Source organism: Falco naumanni, chromosome 1, assembly GCF_017639655.2.
Source record: "Falco naumanni isolate bFalNau1 chromosome 1, bFalNau1.pat, whole genome shotgun sequence".
Lineage (NCBI taxonomy): Eukaryota > Metazoa > Chordata > Aves > Falconiformes > Falconidae > Falco > Falco naumanni.
The window spans coordinates 122,707,143-122,729,363 of record NC_054054.1 but is presented as its reverse complement, the minus strand read 5'-3'; the positions used below and the strand labels follow the sequence as shown (position 1 = coordinate 122,729,363).

Sequence of the window (22,221 nt, the reverse complement as noted above, 5' to 3'; positions counted from 1 at the left end):
TGGATTTTGCCAATTCTATTGTGAATATGCGAGCATATCAAGGTGAATTGATAGCACTGTAATATACAAAACCATAGACTGTGGCAGTTCAGTGTAGGACATGGGAGCCTCTAGGGTGGACAGCCTACATCAGGAACGGCTATTGTCCTTTCCAGGTGGGTAACCGATCCCTTCGCATGACACAGCTGCGATTCAGAGCTGCCTCAGTCACTGAGCTCTGAACGCAGTAGTCTGTAGTTCTTGGTCTTGTGACTGGAAGGTGCCTCTCCGCTTCCTGGTGACTTTCCTGTTTTGATCACTTCTTGGAAAACAGCGTCGCTATTTGTAAGTTTGCAGATGACACCAAACTGGGTGGGAGCATCAATCTGAGGGTAGGAATGTTCTATAGAGTGATCTGGACAGGCTGGACCAATGGGCTGAGGCCAACTGTATGAGGCTGTCCTGATTTCGGCTGAGATAAGAGTTAATTTCTTTCTTATTGCTGCGGTTTGGATTTGGTGTGAGAACAACGTTGATAACACTGATATTTTTAGTTGTTGCCAAGTAAAGTTTATACTAAGTCAAGGAATTTTTAGTTTCTCAGGCCTTGCTAGGGGGAAGGCTGGAGTGGCACAAGAACTTGGGAGGGGATACAGCTAGGACAACTGACCTGAACTGGCTGAAGAGGTGTCCCGTGCCGTGGGACACTTGGACATCATGCTCGGTGATAAACTGGTGGGGTTGGATGGGGCCGGCCAGGCATTGCTTGGGGATGGGATGGGCATCGGGTCACCAGGTGTTGAGCAATTGTATTGTGCATCACTTGTTTTCTTTTCTCCCTTCCCTTTGGATTTCATTCCTTTCCTCTTCTCCCTCCTTTTCATTATAATTGTTTTTGTTGTTATCGTTATTATTGGTTTTGTTTTATTTCATTTCTCAACCCTCGAGTTTTACATCCCTTTCCAATTCTTCTCCCCATCCCTCTGGGATGCTTAGCTACTGGCTGGGGTTAAACCGTGAAAGAGGTTCAGCGAGGCTGGGCGACAGGCCCTGCGCTCGGGTCACGACAGCCCCGCGACGTCCGTACCCATAACGGCTCTGCTGCCCCGGGGCCGTTCCGTTTGGTACCGGTTTCTGGTGTGAGCAGCCACCGTGGCGCTGCCTGCCCGCCCCGGGGTCGCCTCGCTGCGCCGTTGCCGTTTGACGGCAGGGGGCGGTAGAGGGGCGCGGTCCCGGAAGGCTGGGGGCGGGGCGGCGCGCGGCGGCCGGAAGTGGCGGCGGGCTACACCGGCGTGAGGGGTCCGTGCCGCCGCCATGGCGGAGCGCATCGAGCAGCGGCTGGAGGACCGCATCCCGGAGCTGGAGCAGCTGGAGCGGGTCGGGCTGTTCACGCGTCGGGAGATCAGGTGAGGCGGGCGGGCGCCCGGCAAGGGGTGGCGGCACGCGCAGCGGGGGCGCGATCTCTCCGCTGGCTGATTCCCCCTTCCCGCAGGGCCGTCCTGAGGAAAGCCTCGGCTCTGGAGTACAAAATACAGCGGAGAGCGCTTCGGAAGGAGGATTTCATCAACTATATTCAGGTAGGCTCTACTGACAAGCAGAGCGAGCCTAACTCACGTGGTAGGGCCAGCTCAGGAGTTATTTTGTAGTTACACACGTGGAAACCGGGCGGCTTCCCGAAGGCCTCTCCTCGCCTGGGCTCTTGTAAGCGGTTACGGGCTCAGGCTGCGTGTCAGGACCGACCAGAGCATGGGGCGGTTACGGGCTCAGGCTCTGTATCGATACACACCAGAGCATGAAGCGGTTATTGGCTTACAATCAGTACACACCAGAGCATGAGGTGTAGCCAGGAGTTGGAGCCTTAGTTTGGGATGAGAGGGTCTCTCGTGACTTTTTCCTGTAGTTTCTCTAGGGATGCAGAGACCCCTGTTCCTTGATGTGATGTGGAGATTGCAGTTAAGCGTAATTAATTTTTTTGTGCTGTTAGAAGTTTGCCTTGTGCATTATGATTCTAGAGATAGGGGTTGCTAACAGCTCAAGTCTGAAATATGTTCAATACAAATACTCAAGCTTAATTTTAGTCAGCCTTAGAAATGTAGTGATCTGGCCAAAAAATTATTGCTTGTGTTTTCCTGGATGTAATTTGTATTGTCCACCTGATTAGCTATAAAAAACCCCCTTGAACTGTTGTTTTTTTTTTCCTTACTTGTCTTCTCATTTGCTTTTAAATGTTTTTTTCTCCCCGTTCTAGTATGAAATTAATCTGCTGGAACTGATCAAGAAGAGAAGAGCAGTAAGTTTATCAGTTCTTTAGAGTGCAGAATACTTAGGCTAAAATTTTTATTGCAATAAAATCAATGCTTTTTTCTCTCCTAGCGCATTGGATATTCATTCAAGAAGGATGAAATTGAGAACTCTATTCTGCATAGAGTCCATTGCCTCTTCAACCGTGCTACAGGAAAATGGAAAGTAAGTTTGCTTATTTGTACAGGTAGGTTGAAAAATGCCCTTTTGGTATGTAAAATTACCTGGATACCGTTGCTACCAAATACTTGCAGTAATACAGAATAATGTAGTAGAAAAATTAAGTGTATGTTTGCTCTTACAATTAGCAGTAGCCTAGAAGTGGATCATTCATAACGGATAGATGTATTTTGTATACAAATGATACTTTGTGCTTTCAAAATTGTTAGTCCTCAACTGTCTGGAACCACATGTTGCAATGTGAGTTTGATCTGACTCCTTACAAGGTCTAGAAACGGAATGAAAAGAACTTTCAGTGGCTTTGGGAAAAGATTGTCTTGATATACATTTCATGGTAAGATCTAAATGAGGTGCCTCAGGAACCATGACAGTGAGTTCTCTATTGAGTTCAGTGTAATGTAGATCTGATTGGAGAGGCTCAGAGTGTATGATGAGATGGAAGGGTTGGTTTTCTTTGGGTGTTTTGCAGGAATTTGAAGATCTGGGAAAAAAAGAAGGGAACTTGAGATTCAGAATTCTTTCTGCATGCCAAGTTGTTGTACCAAGGGCATATTTCCTTGTCAATGTGCAAGTGATTTTGTGCTTGTCTTACTGTAAGGTTGATTCTTTCCCTCTTGCATTTCCAACAGGAAGATGTCCAGCTTTGGCTTTCACATGTTGCATTTTGCAAGCAGTGGGTGAGTTTTCAAGATGCTAATCTTAACCAGAGCTGTGATACTGGATTGGTGTTTATAATCAGGCATGTGGAACTTGAATTACAAGACAGGGTTACAAACTTTATTGCCCCATGTTGTCATACTGAAACGATTTTGATAGCATTATTGGAGCTGCCTGGGATTTTCACTGATACATATAAATGTAGAGTATGAGTCAGAATGAATTAGTATGAAGTTTGATGCTTGCAGGTGGTAAAGGTGAGGCTAATTGCACAGAATCTGGAGTAATGTTTGGTTTGGAGGAATGATAATATTGGTTATACCTTCTCTGGAATGAATGGATCACCTGTTTGTGAATTGTGATTTTGTTACAAACATGTCTTATAGTGGCAATGCTGAAAAGTGTAGTTTTGGCAGTTCTGTGCTTTGTAAACTTACCTGTGCAAGTCTTCACATTATTATTATTACCATGTGGTCATTGCCTTTCCTGTACTGAAGAAGGTGACCTTGTCATAGTAATGCAGGTGGCCAAAGAAAAATGCAGTCTTTAACTCAAAAAAGTGTCTGTGAGACTATGGATTTGTGAGTTAGGTGACATTTGTGTTAGCTGTGTAGTTCAGAATGGTTTGAGTTAACTATGCTAATCTAGTCTGGTCACATTTAAAAGCTGGTCAGCATTGAATCTGAGAAACTTTCTACTGAAAATAAAGTAGCAGAAAGTGTCTTTTCCAGTAGAATTGCATTACAAATTGTAACCGTTCATAATGAAACTTTGCTGGTGGCTCAATTTGGTACTAAAAACAAAACTTCTTTTACAGAATGCAAAACATCAGCTTAGTAAGGTGTTTTCTTCCATGTTGGCCATTCATCCCAATAAACCAGGTAAATAAAACAATGGTGAATGCTGCATAAATGTCTCTATATTGTATAGCGTTGGTTTAAGTTCTTGCAGATCTCTGTTTCAAGCTATTAGGGTAAAAGTTGCTACTCGCTTTGCTTTGCTTTGCTTTGCTGCTACTTCGGAGAAAAGGGCTATGACAGGGATTGTGCTGAGCAATCAAAAGGTGGTGTGAAATAGGAGTCCTCGGGGTTTGAGTGACCATTTCCCAGGTGGACTGGGGACTAGGTAGATGTTTTAGAGGTAGATCTTGAATACTCATGGCAGCTTTTTGGCTTTTGAAGATGACATTGTACATCATTGGATCTGTAGCTATACCAGATTAAACTTCCTGGATCTGCCTAGCTGGTTACATCTGTCCTTTAACTCAGTTTTATGTGGGAGATAATCAGTCTTATTCCATTGCTGAGATCATGGATCATGTTGGGGTGGGTACATCAAACAAAAACAACCTGTGCATTCTGGAGAGTAGCTTCAGAATGGGTTCTCATGACCAACCACTTGCTTTGTCTTAAAATGAATTTATTTGTATCACCTCTTGCAGCACTGTGGATTATGGCAGCGAAATGGGAAATGGAGACACAACTCTCATCAGAAAGTGCTAGGCACTTGTTTCTTCGCGCTTTGCGCTTCCATCCAGAGTGCCCAAAACTTTATCAAGAAGTGAGTTCCTGGTTTTCTTCTACAACCAGTTACTTTATCAATCAGAGCAAATGAGTCCAGGATATTTCTCGTATCAGTCTGTGAAAACTGGAAAAAACTTGTTTTCTCATTAGTGGGGAAATGTCAGAAGGATTAAAAAAACCCCTGGAAACAAAAAAACTTAGTACTGGTAGCATTTTTCAGTTGTTTAGCAAACACTGTGTGTGTATGTGAAAGAGGTTTTTACACTGTTCAAAGATAAATGTGTCAGAATTCCCTTTTAAAGTACTGTAAGCTCTGTTAGGACATCGTTCTATGGATTAGATCTGGCATTCCAAGCCTTTGCTAGGAAACATGGTTTTCTTTGAGGACAAGTTAAGGTTTAAAGAATGACTAGGGAGTGGTAATTTCTACATGTGGGAAACTCCTGAGTAAATATGTAGGGCAGATAGCTGTTACGGACACATTTTTAAAAACCAAGGCACTCAGACATATGTAGGATGTTGGCCAAGTCCTGATTTGTAGCTCTTCAGGTAGTTTGTTTTACCACGTTTGTGGACTTAGATTATTCCTACCCCCACAATCATTTCATTTTATTCTCTCTTCTGCAGTATTTCAGAATGGAGCTGATGCATGCTGAAAAACAGAGGAAGGAAAAGAAAGAATTTGAACGAGCAAAGATGGACTTGGTAGGTCAGCTAAACTTACTGAAGAGTTATTGTCTGCTTGTGTATCACACATCTGAATGCACAGTTTCAAGGGATCTGTAGCAATGGTTTGTTTGACAGCAGGTTAGAGAAAGTTTTTGTATATGTCCTGTGTCAATTTTTTCAAGTGTTTGCTGATGCTCAGCTCAAATACTTCATACATTGATTTTTCTTTACAATTGTAAAGTCTTTTGTTACATCCCCCAGTTTGAAAGTTAGTAGTAATACTGCTTCTTATTTCTTTATAGTTGACTTGTACAAATTAGATAGATTTGGGTGAAGCAAAACATTAATACCATCTTCTGATGTCTTTTCAATGTTTCCAAAAATGGTAGCTGAGAAAGGAAGACATATTTTTTTAACGATACTCTGCTTGATATTGCAGGGGGAATTCAATTATTCTGAAGAGATTCTTAATGGGGAAATGGCTCGCATAATCTACAGAGATGCTGCTCAGAAAATTAAAGGTGATTTAACATTTCTTGTACTTACTTACTAGAAAAGCTGTCACCTTTAACTCCGCTCTCCAGTAGGTAATACAGATAGACTTAACTCGAGTGTACATACTAAGATACGTTTTCAAATATAACATTTCTTCAGTAGAACCTAGATAATGCTAAAGTATAAATAAATAGTGCTGATAGTTCTGTTTTTCATAACTTTTCTGCTGGCTGACACCTCTTCCAGTACAGCAGCTTTTGGGCTGAAGTGGCACAGGTGCTGGGCTTACAGTTTCAAAACTTTTTTGATTAAAAAAACACAGTGGCAGGACAGTTCAGAATTACACACCTTTTTTGCTTTGTTTACTGAACATTAGATCACAACTAATGAGCTAGTACTACTGACAAAGAAGTAAGAATTCAGACTAATAATAAAGCAGATATATTAACCAGGCTTGGTAAATTAACCCATTTTATTGAGTGAATTGGGTAAAATAACTAAAGTAGTAGCAGGTATCTTTGGTAAACCATGATCGATGAGGATATTTTGGAAGACAATTGTCAAAATACAACAGCAGCATTGAAAAGTAGTGGGTAGAAAAGGACATAAGAGGAAATTACAGGTATTTAAATACCTGGAGAAATAGCCTGAATAAATAGGCATACAAATGATTTGTAAGCACCTAAAAATAAGGAGGTGAGTAATGTCTGATAGGGATTCACAATGAACTAATTATGTCAAGTCATGTCACTTAGCATTTTCAAAGATAAGTTGTGGAGATACAAGATGGAGGGACATAATTACTTGATGTATACCATGTGCGGCTTTGGAGAGGTCTGTCTTGGGTGCGGACCCTTCTGTATTTTCATGGCAGAGTCAAATGAAGGAGTAGAGGAGGCGGTGATTACATTTGCAAGTGGAACCATGCTGGAAGGATCTTTAAGTGTGTCAGGACAGGCCTAGTTCATCACTTTGGAGTCTGGAATGTCCTGTCTCTCATGGCCTTCTTTTGTAACTGCCTAACATGGAAGTCGTAAAGAATATAGTCAGGCAAGCAACAAGTCAGGAAAGAAAAGGCTATCTATCTAGACAGTTAAATGTTATCTGTGTCTTGACAAAAGCTTGCAAAGATACAGAAATTTGGTGTGTAATGGATATAATACTCCACTTGATAGGGTTATTTTTCTTCTCTTGAAATGTAGGTGTTGAATTCCATCTGGCTGTACTTTCTATTGCAAAGCTCTTTGATTTTACTGAAGATTTGCAAAAAGAAATTCTTGAAAGGTGAGGTGTGGCTTTGTGTTATGGGTTGTTTTTTGTTTTGGTGGTTTTTTTAAAAATTACTTTGTTTTGTAAAAAACATGTTCTCATAACTTCTCTAATTTATAGTGGGTTGACAGGTTAACAACCAAAGGCTGTTCCTCTAGGGAAAAAGAATGTTAAGGTGTATGGGAAATCCCTGAAAAACAGAACATGAGGCAAGCATGCTCTTTTAGAAGGATACTTGTAACTTCAGAAAAGGCTTTGAGAAACTGCTAAGAAAAATTTAGATAAAATATAGTTGTTGCTGAATAATCGCTACACTTAGTTTCCATAAATTTACTGCAGGAACCATGTGTTTTGCTAGTGTATTTTGTGGTTCTTTTGCATCGTTGTGGTGTAACTTCAGGCAGCAATTAAGTATCATGCAGCTGCTCACTCACTCACTCCCCCTTGTCCCCCCCTGGTGGAATGGGGAGGAGAATTGGGGGAAAAAGGTAAAAACTTGTGGGTTGAGAAAAGAACAATTTAATAGGAAAAAGGTAAAAACTTGTGGGTTGAGAAAAGAACAATTTAATAATTGAAGTAAAGAAAATATAATAATAATACCTTTCATTAAAAGGAGAGAGAGGAATTAAACCCAAAGGGGAAAAAAACCCAAACAAGTGATGCACAATACAATTGCTTACCACCCACTGACTGATGTCCAACCTGTCCCTGAGCAGTGGTCAGTGGCCCCTGGCCAACTCCCCCCAGTTTATATACCCATCATGATGTTCTATGATGTGAAATATCCCTTTGGCTGTGGGTCAGCTGTCTTGCTGGACAGCTTGCCCTCCCTCCCTGCTGCTTGTGCACCTGCTTGCTGGCAGAGCATGGGAAACTTGAAAAGTCCTTGATTTAGAGTAAGCGTTAATTAGCAACCACATCAGTGTGGTATCAACATTAATTTCATACTAAATCCAAAACACAGATTTGCAATCAACTACTAAGAAGAAAATTAACTCCACCCCAGCTGAAACCAGGACATAGATCTTTAGCTTCTTCAGTTGTTCCTCTCTCATAAGAAAGGTCCCTTGAAAGTTTCCTATCTAGTTCATGCTATTACTGGAGAATATCCATATTAAATAAAAAACCAAAATAAGCTAATACTTTTTCATTTGTGGAAAGGTAAGATGTTTTTTCTCTGGCATTTGAGTACTTTGAAACTAAGTACATTTCTATACCAATATAACCCTTCTAAATGTGTCTACAAGGGAAGAATGGTAGTTGAGGACTGTTACAGACATAGTGTGTTTAGTTTGCAGACCAAGTATGCTGATGATCCTCTTACATGGGATTACATGGCCCGTCGTGAGCTGGAGCTGGGGTCCCTGAAGTCCACAAAACACACCACAAAACAGATGAAAGTATCTGAAATGGCCCGGAGAGAGGAACGGTGCTGTGCAGTCTTTGAAGAGGCTGTGAGAGCAGTCCCAACAGGTGACAAGTTCTGCCTGCGTTGTACCATTTTTTTCCTGGTACTTTAGCGTACTGTATACTGTGAAAGGTTTGAAGTAGGTGTTGGCAGGCTCTACTGTACGTAAAAGAAAGCAAGCCATTTTTAGATGCTACCTTTTGGAGATCTATTTTATGTGTTAATGGGGTTATTTTCCAGTGCATTCTTGCTTTTGAACGAGCTGCTCAACCGAAAGTGCTTTTTGTTTGCTTTTATTAATGTGACTTAACCAATGAGGAGAATTACAAGCCCACAGATGAACAAAAGTTTGGGAGTTGTAAATAGAGTAAATTTCCTAAATAAAGGAAACCTGTAGAACTCAAGTATATTGCTAGTTAGCTGTGAGTAAGCAGTGTTTTGAGTTGCCAGTGGAGTGGATATCCAGCATCTGGCATTGTCCTTATTCTCAAAGGAAGCTATCAAGGGGCTGTCGGTGAAGCAGACTCAAACTTGCTGCTTATATAGCCTTTGAAGTCATAGAATCATAGAATGGTTTGGGTCGGAACTGACCTTTAAAAGGTCATTTAGTCCACCCCCCCTGCAATGAGCAGGGACATCTTTAGCTAGATCAGGTTGCTTAGAATCCCGTCCAACCTTGAATGTTTCCAGGGCTGAAGCATCTACCACCTCTCTGGGTGAAATGTTCCAGTGTCCCACCACCCTCCTAAAAAAATTCATCCTTACACGTGGTCTGAATCTGCCCTCCTTTAGTTTGAAACCACTATTCCTTGTCCTGTCTCTACAGGCCCTACTAAAAAGTCTGTCCCTATCTTTCTTATAAGCCCCCTTTAAGTATTGAGAAGCCACGATAAGGCCTCCCCGGAGCCTTCTCTTCTCCAGGCTGAACAACCTCAAGTCTCAGCCCGTCCTCATAGAAGAGCTATTCCATCAGTCTGATTTTGTGGCCCTAAAGTCAGGCAAAGAAGGATTTTCGCAGTTGCCTGTGAGTGTCCTTACTCTTGCAGGCCCTTTGAGAAGTGCAGGCACAGGGTGCACTGAGCATTAGTGACAGCATGCACTGAAACTTCAGCTGAACTAAGCTTGATGCTCTTTACTACAGTAGCTGTCTGCAGTTTGTATCAGGAAGTAATTTTTAAATGTTATAAATGTAGGGCCTATTTTATAATACAGCATTTTAAAACAAAATAGGCATTAACCGTTAGTGCTTGGATTCTCTTATTCCTTAAAGATAAATATTTGTGCTTACTCTTGTAATTCTATGAAGTATGATATTATGCCTTTGATTCTACAGAGGACATGTGGAAATGCTACATCACCTTTTGCTTAGAGAGATACAACAGGAAAACCAACAGTGAAGAATTAAAGCAAAAGGTAAAAGCTGATTTGGAAATCATAGTAACAAGTCATCTGTATCTTAACTCACTTCTGTAATGCATCAGACAAGAACCAAATATGTTTTGACATTTTATCAGAAGTACCTGTGGGCATCATTAGCCTTCATCTAAGGGGATCACTTTTACTGTCAAGTTCACATGTGGCCTGCTGGAGCATGAATAACTTGGGCATAAACCAGCCTTGTCAGTCCTGCAAACCTGTGCTTGTTCAAAGAAAACGATGAATTAAAATGACTTTTGCAAATAAGTCTGAGCCGTGTGGTGCTGGCACGTGGGCATCTGCATCTGTGCTTGGTATGACTGACTTAAATAATTATCCTGTGCAGTTTGGTTCCCTTTTAATACAGTAAAAGAGCATTGTGATGTTTTTTGTTCCTTAAGGAACAGATGTAATTCAAATGTTCAAATTTCCCCTTTATTTTGAAATGTATGCAGGTACCTAAAGTATTTAAGTTACTTGTACTGAATTTCAGTGACATGTTGATACACTAATCCACTGGGCTTCTTGTAATGCTGGGATCTGATATGTGCAGGAATAATGCTTGTTTTCTTTACTTTTTCTTCTCTGTTGGTTCTAGAGGCTGGAGAGGACACTTAGTGTGTTCAACAAAACCCATGAATCCAGTTTGCTGCCAGAAGCTCTCTATAAACAGTGGGTAAGAGTTGACAGAAATACAGATTGTGAGACTGTCCTGCATTGCTTGCATGCCTATCTTCACATTTTGAGTAGATAGAAAAGCAGGTAATACTGTCTTCAACACCTTGCTTTTTAACAAATTTACTACAAATCTCTTGTGGTGATTAGCTGTGTCTGCTGGGTTTTAGCTTCAACTGTTACTGGAGTCCAACCTCCCTGAGGAGGCTACGGAGCTGGCAGAAGCTGCAACTGAGCGCTTCCGCCTGTCAGTGGAAACATGGCAGATGAGGCTGCAGGTGCTGATCCAACTGAAGAGTGATGATGTGACCCAGTGTTTTGAAGAAGCGCTTAAGCACGTCAAATCTAAGGTCTGTGCTGGACTTGCATGCATTAGTTTTGGGCTGGAAACCTCTGATATTTCATAGAATCATAGAATGGTTTGGATAGGAAGGGACCTTAAAGGTGATCTTCTAGTCCAGTCCCCCTGCCTTGGGCAGCGGCACTTTCCAGTAGACCAGGTTGCTCAAAGCCACATCCAACCTGGTCTTGAACACTGCCAGGGATGGGGCCTTCCACACCTTCTCTGGGAAACTTGTTCTGGTGGTTTTATTTGTTTTATTTTTTTTGTTTTCCAGGGTATTTATTTGAGGTGTTTTTTTTCCTTTACAAGGCATTCAAAGTCCCTAACCATTTTAAAAGTAAAAAATAATAACTTGACATTTCACATGCATGTTGCATTCAGGAGCATTTCGGAATTGTAAATTCACTTCAAATTAACAGTTTTAAAGTCTGAATGGCTCACAGGTGACATTTTGTGTACTCTTCTAGCAGTCAGGTGTCTCCTGTTCTTCACTGTCCTGATACAGTTTGCCTGTGTGGTATTTCAAGCCTTGAGTTAGCTATGTGCTTTCTTCCTGTTCCATTTCAAACTGTGGGCATGAGGAGTGAGGAGAGGAAACAAGGAGGTGATTGTTTCTTTCCTCCTTGTTCTTGGAAGTTCCCTTTGCATTGCAGTGTTTGGTGATGCAGAACTACTTCTCTGTCATCCCTTGCAACGTGTCTTGCAGTTATCCAGCTAAGCAGTATTTGTCCTGTAAGTGAGGAAGGAAACAAGAAGTGATTTTAATGTTCAATCTGAAGTTGTCTTTCTAAGAGCTATGTCTAAAGGACTTTTTTTACAGCAGCTGTAATACAGAACCTGGTGGATGTGTGCTGTTCCTGTAAATCAGAATCCCTGTATTTCAGTCATTTGATTTATCTGCTCACCTTACAGGGCAGTTTGCCATTGTGGATCCTCTGGGTGGAATGGAGTGAAGGCACAAACAGCAAGGAAGACACAGAAGCTCTCTACCAGGTACTTAGCTAATAGAAATCTACTTTTTATGACAGCGTTTAAATAAACAGGAACAATGTGTGTGGATGGAACATGTAACAAATGGTTTATACTGCAATTCTTTCATGGATGCATTGATATCAAAGAATTTCAAGTAGAACTCTGTACGATACCAAAATTCAGTCGGACACAGACTCATCAGCACAAACGTTGTCCCCATGCTTCTAAGACATGTAGATGTTTGTAAGCGCAACCAGTGATGGACTCTTGCTGTTCTTTTACTTTGTGGTCTAGAACTTTTGCTCTGTTTTCAGATGCCTGTCTGAACATAGAAAAGTGTTTTTTCTATCTGTATAAACATCAGCCTCGTTACAGAAAACTCAAGGAAAAACTGGGACTTTAATCTCTGTAAATTCTTTAAATAGCTTAGGGAAAAATGTTTCCTCTTTGCCTGGCATGTTGGGTTGTGGGTTTTTTTTCTCCCTGTTTACAACATAAACCATCTATTTCAGGTGGAAGCTTGAATTCAGTTGTTTGTAGAGCATTGTGAAACCCTCCACCTGAAGGATGTTAGGGAAATGCCATTTACCAGCTGTATGAAGTAGTGGAAGAGACATGTATTTTAGGTTACAACTAATATTTTAATTTGAAAATACTGGATGTGTTACCTAATGCTTTCAGACTAATGTCTTTCAGACACCCTTTGGGATGCTTTTTTCCAGTACTGTGTCTCACTTATGAGATCTGCTTTATGTCAGATGCCTAATTAGGGAGAAGGTAGTATTTGATTTCTTCTCCCTTGTTGCCTTTTAATTGTAGCTTATGTGGTTGGTTTGTTTTTTGGTTTTTCCCTTTTAAACTTGCAGAGATCCTTGCATGCCACAACTCCTGCTGAATCTGTGACTATGAAAGAAATGTATCTTGACTGGACTTACAGAAATGGCGGTTATAAGAAAGTTAAGAGAGCCTTTACCAGGTGACAAATAAAACCTTCAAACCAGGTTGTTCTAGGGTGTATGTTAAAAGGCTTGAAGTCTAAAGTTAATTAGGTTTTTATTTCAGGCTGTGTGAAAATCGTCCATTTTCACTTGACTTCTTCAGGAAGATGATCCAAATAGAAAAGGAGCAAGTAAGTTGTTGAATATCCAATTACTGCCTTGTATTAGTAAAATACACCTCAAACTTTGGGTTTAAATAGGAAACAGAGGGCTTATGAGTAGTGTCCTTAGTTTGTGATGAGTTCATATTTGTCTTCTATGTCTAGCATGTAACACAAAACCAAGTTCCATGGTAACTAATCTTTGGCAGTGTGCGTGTGCGTGTGTAATTACCATGACTCTCTCTCTTTGTAAGAAACTAATCAAGCTGCAGATTCGCTTCTGTACAAAATAAATGGCCTTTTAATACCTTCCTTTGTTAGGAATCCTGCAAAATGCTTCATTTGAGAGAATACTATGAACGTGCCTTGAGAGAGTTTGGTTCAACAGATTCTGGTAAGAGGATTTATTTACTTATTTATTCATTCATTCAGTGCTGCCTCTTTTATTTCCATCCATTTCAAAAGGTAGCTGTTTGTTCTGCCCTTGTGATTGCTGTCATGCAGCGTGGAGCTTATTTCTTCTGTGCTGTTAAGTGCATGACACTTTGGAGCGACCCTTCACTTTCAGTCCAGGGTTGTTGTTCACAGTGGGGTGGCTTCAGCTGAACTACTAGCAAATAAGGTTTTGGCATTGGCTGGCGTAAGAAATGTGTATCACCTTTTATTTGGGTTTGTCAACAGTATGGAGCTATGTTTTTATAATCAAGATTACTGCAGTATTCCTTTTAAGAAAGTAAACAGGTCAATATTGCTGCATTATTTCTTAAGACATCACTGTTCCAGCTGGGAATAGAACCCAGGCTTTTGGTCCTCAAGGGGCAGATGGTTGTAATTTCACAAAGTAAGCCTTAGTGCATTAACATCAAGGACACTTACAAAAAGAGAGTTTCTAGGTTAGCTTTGGTATATTTGTTAAGTAATATCCAATCAAAATCTAACACCAGAATTTCTGTGTTTCTTTTTTAGATCTCTGGCTGGATTATATCAAAGAGGAGCTAAGTCATCCCCAAGGCAAACCAGAAAACTGTGGGAACATTCACTGGAGAGCTATGAAGATGTTACAGGGAGACCTGGTGGAAGACTTTGTTTCCAAATACACTTTATTGCAAACAGGACATTTATGAAAAACTATAGTTACAACATGACTGTGCTTTTTTTTTTTTTTTCATTTCTCTGTGCAAAGGTAAATAAGTTTCTGGGTCTTTATTAAAGTCTGCCGCCTTTACATTCATGTATATGTGGAAAAAAAGAATAATCTACCCTATTGCAGTTGTTTCTAGTATTGCTTCTGCCAGGAGCAAGTTCAAGTGCACAGTTACAAGAGAAAGCAGAGGCTTCTCTGAGGTTATTCTTCCTTGAGACTTCTGAGAGCAAACTCTTCCACCTGCCTAATCATTCAGATGGAATAGTCATCATGCATCAGCTTTTACACTCTGGAGAGCTAATATTACAGCACATAAATGCAAAAAAACCTCCAACCCTATGGAAACTACACCTGTGGGAGATCTTTTTATCTTACTAAGTTGAATAATGCTAAGTGGAACACTGGAGAAACAATCTCTAAAATTACGGCATTTATTGCTTCCTCGCCTTGAAGACATCTGTAATCCTTTTTTCAAAAAACAGAAGCAACCTCTGCAACCACCTTGGTGTTTGCATCCTAACCTGTAATTCTGAGTGACTATGAAATGTAGAGGGGAGCTGAAATTGGTTACAAATGTCCCTCATGTGATAGTATAAAGTTCTGATCTACACTTCACTTTATGTCCACAATGCTTGAGAAATGGGTAACAGGTTTTTGAGACAGTACTGTCTTTGGCTGTTTGCAGGGCTGCATTTTCCTGTTTCAGACCCATTAAATCAGCATAAATGCTATCCTTAGACCAGTAGAAGATACCCAGGGGAGAGTACGGGAACATGCATCAGTAATTCCTTTATCTCATTTCCCAGTGACTGGTGGCATAATGATAATACAGAGAAATATTTAACATTTTTTCACACAAGTAGAAACTGCAGCTTCTCTCAAGCAATGAATTCCAGTAACTTTTGAGTAGCTGGAAACAAGGTTTGGAGCAACAGCCTGTTACGACTGCTCCGGTGACATCTGAGGCTCCATCTTTCCTAAGCTTTTAGCCAGGCCATTTTCAACCTCCCCACCAGTCCAGCTGTCTTGTGTCTGGCATCACTCCAGCAATCACTCCTCTCCTACCCTCTCTGCCCTTTATTACATTGCTCCCTTTCACCTGAACCCCTTGCCTTGCTGCTTCAGTTGCACAACAGAAAGCTTTGAAGTGCAAAGTTTGGGGATTTGGGGGGGGGAGGCAATGTCCAGCAAAACCGGTAACTGGTAACTGCTGTTTCTGAAAGTCTGCCCTTTTTCTTTACCTGCTGTGTGTTCCTTGCAGAACGCTGCCACTCACCTGCCTACCTGCAGCACCTTTGAGCCATAAGCACTTCCTACAAGCAGGTTTGCTCCTGGAGCACCTGCAGCCGTGTTCAGCACCAGCACTCCGCACCCTTCAGGCAGGAGGCCCAATGCAGGTGCCTTGCAGCTGGCAAGATTAAAAAGCCACACAGCCTGGAGAGGCACTGATATTTTATTTGCAACTGTATAAGCGTAAAGGTGTTTTCTTACAGCTGTTCTGTCTATAGTTCTCCTTTTTTCTCCACTTGTTTTAATGGCCTGTTCCTGCCCTGCGGCCGGCCTGCTTCCCCTCGATGGGCGCCGTTTCCACCGGCGGGGGAGAGGTTATGAGGCGGTGGCCGCGGGGGCTGAGGGGTGCGGGCGGGCACCGAGGCCGGAGCGGGAGAAGCCGCCGCTCGCCCCGGCCCAGCCTCCCCCACCGCGGGTGCCGAGGCACGGCCATTACGCCCCCCGGGCCCGGCAGCATCGCCCCCCCCCCCCCCCCCCCCGAGCCCACCCGCCTGACGGTGCCCGCGGGCGCAGGCGCTGCTGCCGGCGCGAGGGTAAGAGCGGCTCCGCCAGCGCGGGAAGGCGGGCGCGGACGCCGGACGTCTCCTCACGGCGGCGCCTCGCCCGGCCCCGCGGCTGCGCGCCCGCAGCCTCCCTCAAGGCTGGCCGGCATGGCGCGGCTGCTGGCACCGCCGCCGCGGCAGGTGTGGTGGGCTCCTGCGGGGCGGGGAGCGGGGGTCGGGCGGGCTCACATCCTCGCACGGCCCGGCAGGGCGAGGCGGCGGGGCCCCGGTGCGGGCTTGCCCGCGGCGTTCTGCCCTCGGTCGCGACCCCAGTCAGGCCCCTCCCGGCGGCAGGCACCTGGAGCCCGCACCCGCCGCCCTGGGCGGGGCTGTCCGGCGGCGAATTCACCTGTGTTGTAGTGGCAGTGGCAGGCATAAGTCGCCTCTCCTGCCCTCTCCCTCTGGGGGCTATCAACCCAGCTGGGCTGCTCCCCTCTGCTCTCCAGGGGTGTGGCCGCCATCTTGGCCCAGCTCCTCAGGGCTGCAGGAGGCTCTGGCCTTCTCCTGCCTCCTTGGCACGTTGGCTCCCACAAGGTAGTTGATTCACAGGCTTTAGTGCTTGTACTCGTTCTATCTGTGTGTCTTCATTACCTCTGCAGCTTTCACGTCCTGCCGCTGTCCCTAACGGGCACGTTTTGGGTCAGGTTTGGGATGTGTTCCCAAAATGGCGGCAGTAGGATTAGGTCTGTGAGTGAGGAGACTGGCAGCTCTGTGCTGGCTGCCGCCTGGGGTGGCTGATGGTGGCAGCAGGATGAGCCACCCCTCGGCAGGTTTGTTTTCTGAAGTGAAAGCCTGTCAGGTTTAGAACCTCAGATTTATCAAAGGAACAAACAAATGGATCAGGCTCAAGGGCTCAGAAATACTCAAATGCAGTACAAGTTGCATGAGCTTTGCTGGAGGAATCAACGAAGGGTGCTACTGGATTCTTTAAAACTGTCTCATAGGTGATGGCTGCTGTCATTGAGTCTGCAAGCTTTGATGAGGAACAGCTGTCTAATAAGAGAGAAACTATGACCTGGAAGCCCAGAAAAGGTAAGCCTAAAATACCAGGACAAAGCAAAGCAGACGGTGAGTAATGAAACTTGTGCTCTCTTGAGGAAATATGCTTAAAACTTTTGGTGATGCATAGGAAATGTCTCCTCAGTTACTGCACTAAGTTATTTTCATGTATATAATTTGTGTATGCCTTGGTGCAAGAGTTACTAATACTCCAAAGTTTATTTTAAAAATTTATATATTTTTTAAACAGAGCTGTGGTCTTTCAACATACTTTTTTTAAAATACCAACAGGTGAATGAGGTGAAACAAGACTGCTGGGTCCTTTGCCTTAGTTTAAAAAGTTATTTTCCATCAACAGTCCTTCATCATTTTCCATCAAAATCCTGACTTGGGCTAGTGTTGTGATGCAAGCCTATGTCCAGTGTTCCCAAGCATCTGAAACCCGAAGCAGCACTGTAGTGACATTACATATGTAAGAAACTACATATATTATAATTAGATTTGTAGTCCCAAAGTGCATTTGTATAGCTGTCTGAATTAATGCATGTGAAGCATTTAATTGTTCCAGTTTAATTTCTAAGTATCTGTTGACTCTTTTTTTACTCATTTTAGAATGTCCACTGAAGAATATTCCAAGCATTCTTGATAGTGAATCTGAAGAAAGTGAATTTTCTGATACCTCTCACAATGAAAATGTCAGTGGTTCTCCTGTTGACTGTGCTCATATACATCCTGACCTGGAAGATTTGGATGGTGAAGTCTCTGGTATGCCTGAGGCTGTAACTTTTCCAGAGCTGCAAACTGCTACTGTGTATGAGGTGGAGGACTGGGATAAAGAATTAGAGGAGTCTGAAAGTAATCCTTATGGTGAGTACAGATTTACTTGTGCTTCATTTGAGTTTTGCTTAGTATGTGATTGGAGGTAGGTGCTTTGCAGGAGAGTGAGTGTTGCTGTTGGCTGCATGGATTTTCAATGCATGATTTTGTTGTCAAATACAGGATTTCAAGGCAGTGTTGTAAAATTCACGCGAAACTTGCTTGAGGAATTGAATTCTTAAGGAGTGGAATAGTAAGGAGAAGAATTGTATGTGCTGGTTGAGTTTCTCTGGGGAAGCTAGGCCTTAGAGGTGTATCTGTTATTCTGAAGCAGAAGAGAAACCTACATGGAGTGCAGGAATGTAACTTTTTTGTGTAAAAGGAGTTTTTCTTTTCCTCCATGAAGACTCATTCAGTTTGTACACTGTAACGGCCCTCTTACAGCTTGAAGTCCTTTGGAGGGGAGCAGTGCAAGTGCTCGGTCTCAGTGTATGGTTTGTTGCTGTAGGCTGGTTGGTGGTTTTTTGTTTGGTTTGTGGGTTTGGTTTTTTTTGTGGTAGCTGTTTTGGGGTCAGTCCCATGGACAAAGGTGGCAATGGATAGAAGCAGTTTTATCCATGTCTTTAGGGTTGTATTAATCCTCCAGTTTGTAAACTGTTTTACAGTGACTTGTGTGTTGAACTGAATCTCAGTCTTCCGTTTGCTAGGCTGTATGTCGGCATAAAACAAGTGGATGGAGTTTAGCCAGCAGTAGCTGATAACCTGCTGTGACTTTGTTGATGCAGAGTAGTACCATTTCCATTTTCTTCTCATTAATACGTATCTTTTGTAACTAATACAAACGCTTCTTTCTTTGCTTAGGAATTGTCAAGTCTTTGTTTATTTTAATTCCGTAAATGGCTGTTTGTATTCAAGTTCCATCATTTGATAATGGAAGGAAGTGGGAAAGTTTTTGTAGCCTTCCTATAAAATCATTCTGATTTTAAAATGGAGATACAGTAGTGGTTTTTCACACTGGGTAATCTGAGTGAATCCTTTTTGGATATTTCCTTCTCCTCCATTCTGGGCTTTCCTTTTAATCTCCCATCTGCTCAAATTTATGGAACATCTTGAATATATTTTTTTTTCACTTGAACTGCCACAGGTTCTCTTTTCCTTTATTTAACTAACACATCCTTCCTTTGTGAGGATTTGGAGAGCATAAGCTACAGGTGAGAAATTTGTGATTATAGGATTCAGGTGCTTGTGAAGGATACAGAGTATAAGTGTCTGAGTGGTGAACTACCACAAATAAAAATGTACTTGATCAGCCATTTTATGGCTTTTAAAAAGCTTTTTAAAAATGCTTGCTTTGATGGTGTGTTTGGCAGTGCTGTTGGAAGGCTGAGACATGGATATACTGTGGTGGGTCTTCTGCTGCCCCATACTCTAGGCTTTTCATTTGCTCAGTCCTTCCAGTGTCTGCTGGCTAGAAATCTGCTTATATTAAAGGACTCTGCCCTGGTTTTGTGCTAAGTTGGTTAAATAACAGGCTTATTTGGCTTAATTTTAGCCTAGTGGAAATGTTGTTCAGAACTAGTTTTTGCAGGACCCCACCCTTCCATTCTGTCCAGTGACCCAGTTCTTAAAGGGTTGGAGAGTTCCTAATTGGATTGGGATTGCCTGTGTTGTTCTTAAAGGGTTGGGATGTGCCTACGGAGGCAGCAGGAAGGCGTAGGGGAAATAAAAGTAATGGTTTCATGAGCCTTTTATGCCTGGAGAAAACGTAGAAGAACTGCACGCATCGTAAGAGCTGGTGATTGGTGTTCTGAATCCAGGTTTATTGTTGAGCTTTTTAGAAAACTGCTTTTTCTTCCTTGGCAAAAAACTTCCTTAAAATGAAGATGTTGCCAAATTCAGCTTTCTTTTTTGCTTTGTAGGCCTAATTCATGAGTGCTGGTGGATCAAATCGAAATAGTTAATTGGAAGATGCTGTAAACCTGCAAAATTACCTGCTACACTATACCAACTTTTCCAAGTATCTCCCATGGTTTAAATCTTTTCTTTGATCTTCTTTAGATGCTGGTGATCTCCACTGTGGAAGCTTTCAGGAAAGTAATCTTTTGGCCTCATACTCATGGCGAGAGGATTCGTTTTACAACCCAGGCTGTCACCATGCAGCTTGCCTTGTTTTTACGCCACCAGTTAGAATGACTGAGACTGGCCAGTTTGATGATGCTGATGAATGAGGTTGACCCTGGTCATAAACAAGTTTGGCTTCTGAGTTGGATTATGTTCTTCACCGTTTGAGTCATGTCGAGTCCTTTGGCTTGCTTGCAGAGTTCTGCGTAAGGCCAGAAATGCTACACCTTCTCTGAAGTTTTGCTTAGATTCTTCTGAGCTGGTTATAAGTTGACTGTGCTTGACCTCTGGAAACAAGAGTGCAGGTGCTAGCTGTAAGGAGTCATTGCATTTCTGGACTTTTTGTTTGTATTACATAGATTTATGTTGTTGCTAATTAATTGCTTGAGAGGAAGTATTTAATTTCTAAACTTCAGCTTTGCCAGATTTGACATGTTGATCCCTGTGTGTTCATGTAACTTGAAGTTTTCTTTCCTCTTCATTTGATGCTGTCAAATTGGTTCAGGTAGCTTTGAAAACTCCTTCCAGCATCTCTTGTATTTCTGTGTTGCCGTTTGTGATTCCTGTCTAATACTGGTGTTTAACAAAATTAGCCATGACAAATACAGAATGAGTTGTTTTGTTTTTATTTTTATGTATTTCAGTATAAAGGAATTACAAATACGTGGTACGCATCTTGCAAATACACATGGGCACGTAGTAAGTTGGGCCTACTGCTTCCAGTAGGAATGCTGAGTGCTTAAGACTGCCTCCTGACAAATATTTCTCTACATCAGACCTTGTATATGGGCGTATTATCCTTAGGTCTCACAGTTGTCTTTATAACAGTCTCATGCAACATCGGACATGTAGTGATGAAGAAACTATCTATGCTTGTATAATGTCTTGCACTATATAATCTCTGTGTCCTGCAGACAGTAGTGGATTAAGGTTCCTGGTACTGCTGGTATGTTTCTGGTGGTGGTGTGTTGTAGCAAATGAGGAGATGAGAATGCAAAACACCTCCATAAAGTCTCTAAGAGAATAGCTGGAACTAGAACCATATCCTTCTTGCCTTTGCCTTGGAGTTAAAGGAAACATTCTCAAATGAAGTACCTAAGTGGAGTGAATGGCTGGTCACTTGAATAACAGCAATCTTCAACTAATGCTCATGTTTCGTTAATCACTTCTCTCCCAAGAATTTTTTGAAGGCTTTGTTTTGACACTGACACACTGGAGCACAGTACTCATGCTTGTTTATTCTCAGGCAAGAAGTTAACATTTATCACTGGAAGACTTTTTTTTTTTTTAATAATCTGTTGCATGAGACTGAAGTAATTAATGCATTAGTTTGGAAGGAGGAAGTGAATGACAGTGATATTTGCGTAATCTTTTCCTAGAGAGCAGAGGACAAGAGATTGGATGAGTCTTTTCTTCTGTTACCTTGCAATTCCTGGTTATGTCTAAGTACCCAGCAATCAAAGCAGAGTGGAAGCCTGGTGTTGAGGTTGCAAGAAAGAGGGCCTGTTCTTTTATTCTTATGTATTGGAGCGATCTAGGGATTAGTATCTCCATCCAAACGTACTTTGGCATGCCTCCAGGACATACAGCAGAAAGCACAGTCTAACAGACTGTTCTTTCCCTGCACAGCTAGAAAGCCCTAGCTGTGCTCTCTAAGGCACTGGACATGCTTTTTTATTTTGTGGCCTGCTGTGTGTCAGAGAGGAGTGCAGCTCTTTTGAGTCCTGCATTAGTTAGAACACGCACTCCACCCTGTGGAACAGAAATGAGAATTGATTATGCTCAGCTTATCAGGTTTGGATACATAGTAGCTTCTTTCTTTGACTGAGAAGACCGGAATGGAACTATGAGCATGACTGTAACTGACTCATCAGCTAGAGAAAAATCGTTGATTTGTGTTTATAACTGCATTATTAATAAATAAAAATTGAGTAGAGTACTGCTGCAGTAACAATACACTAGGAAATTGTGGAAGTTCCTCTGAAAAAGCACAGATGATTTTGTGAGCCTATTTATCATTTCCCAGTCTTCAGCTGTAGATGTCAATGCTCAACACCACACTGCAGAGGGCAGCAAAAAATTGTCTACCCTGCTCAGCGGATTTTCGACTGGTGCTAAGTTTCATCAGCCAGTGTCAGATCCCCGAGCTGATTTCTAGCATTGATAGGAGTTCAGATCTGTGTTCTGCATAGTCCTGTTGTTCCCCAGTGAGACTGATTCATGGCCCTGATTAGTTTCTCTCTCTTGTTTTTTTTAATTTTTTTTATTTCATTCTGAAGTTATACTTACCGGACTGAAAAATTTCTCCCATGGCTGAGAAAAG

General features: G+C 42.3%; 2 protein-coding genes across 3 annotated transcripts; both read left to right on the top strand.

Annotated features, from left to right (window-relative positions):
- Nucleotides 1–1,233: 1,233 nt before the first annotated feature.
- On the top strand, nucleotides 1,234–14,250 carry UTP6 (UTP6 small subunit processome component). Its single transcript, XM_040581908.1, has 19 exons — nucleotides 1,234–1,385; nucleotides 1,472–1,556; nucleotides 2,228–2,269; nucleotides 2,353–2,445; nucleotides 3,090–3,137; nucleotides 3,935–3,998; nucleotides 4,559–4,677; nucleotides 5,268–5,345; nucleotides 5,749–5,830; nucleotides 7,007–7,088; nucleotides 8,365–8,546; nucleotides 9,815–9,894; nucleotides 10,496–10,573; nucleotides 10,743–10,922; nucleotides 11,828–11,908; nucleotides 12,754–12,863; nucleotides 12,950–13,016; nucleotides 13,308–13,380; nucleotides 13,953–14,250. Exons 1-19 carry the CDS (start codon nucleotides 1,294–1,296, stop codon nucleotides 14,108–14,110), a joined length of 1,794 nt encoding a protein of 597 aa, XP_040437842.1. The 5' UTR covers nucleotides 1,234–1,293; the 3' UTR covers nucleotides 14,111–14,250.
- Nucleotides 14,251–15,810: 1,560 nt separating this feature from the next.
- On the top strand, nucleotides 15,811–20,503 carry COPRS (coordinator of PRMT5 and differentiation stimulator). Of its 2 annotated transcripts, none has more exons than XM_040581905.1 (4): nucleotides 15,811–16,103; nucleotides 16,907–16,994; nucleotides 17,574–17,828; nucleotides 19,836–20,503. In XM_040581905.1, exons 1-4 carry the CDS (start codon nucleotides 16,071–16,073, stop codon nucleotides 20,003–20,005), a joined length of 546 nt encoding a protein of 181 aa, XP_040437839.1. In that variant the 5' UTR covers nucleotides 15,811–16,070; the 3' UTR covers nucleotides 20,006–20,503. The 2 variants fall into 2 exon arrangements, with proteins under 2 accessions (XP_040437839.1, XP_040437840.1); XM_040581906.1 differs by lacking the exon at nucleotides 15,811–16,103 and adding an exon at nucleotides 16,194–16,496.
- The last annotated feature ends 1,718 nt before the right edge of the window (nucleotides 20,504–22,221 follow it).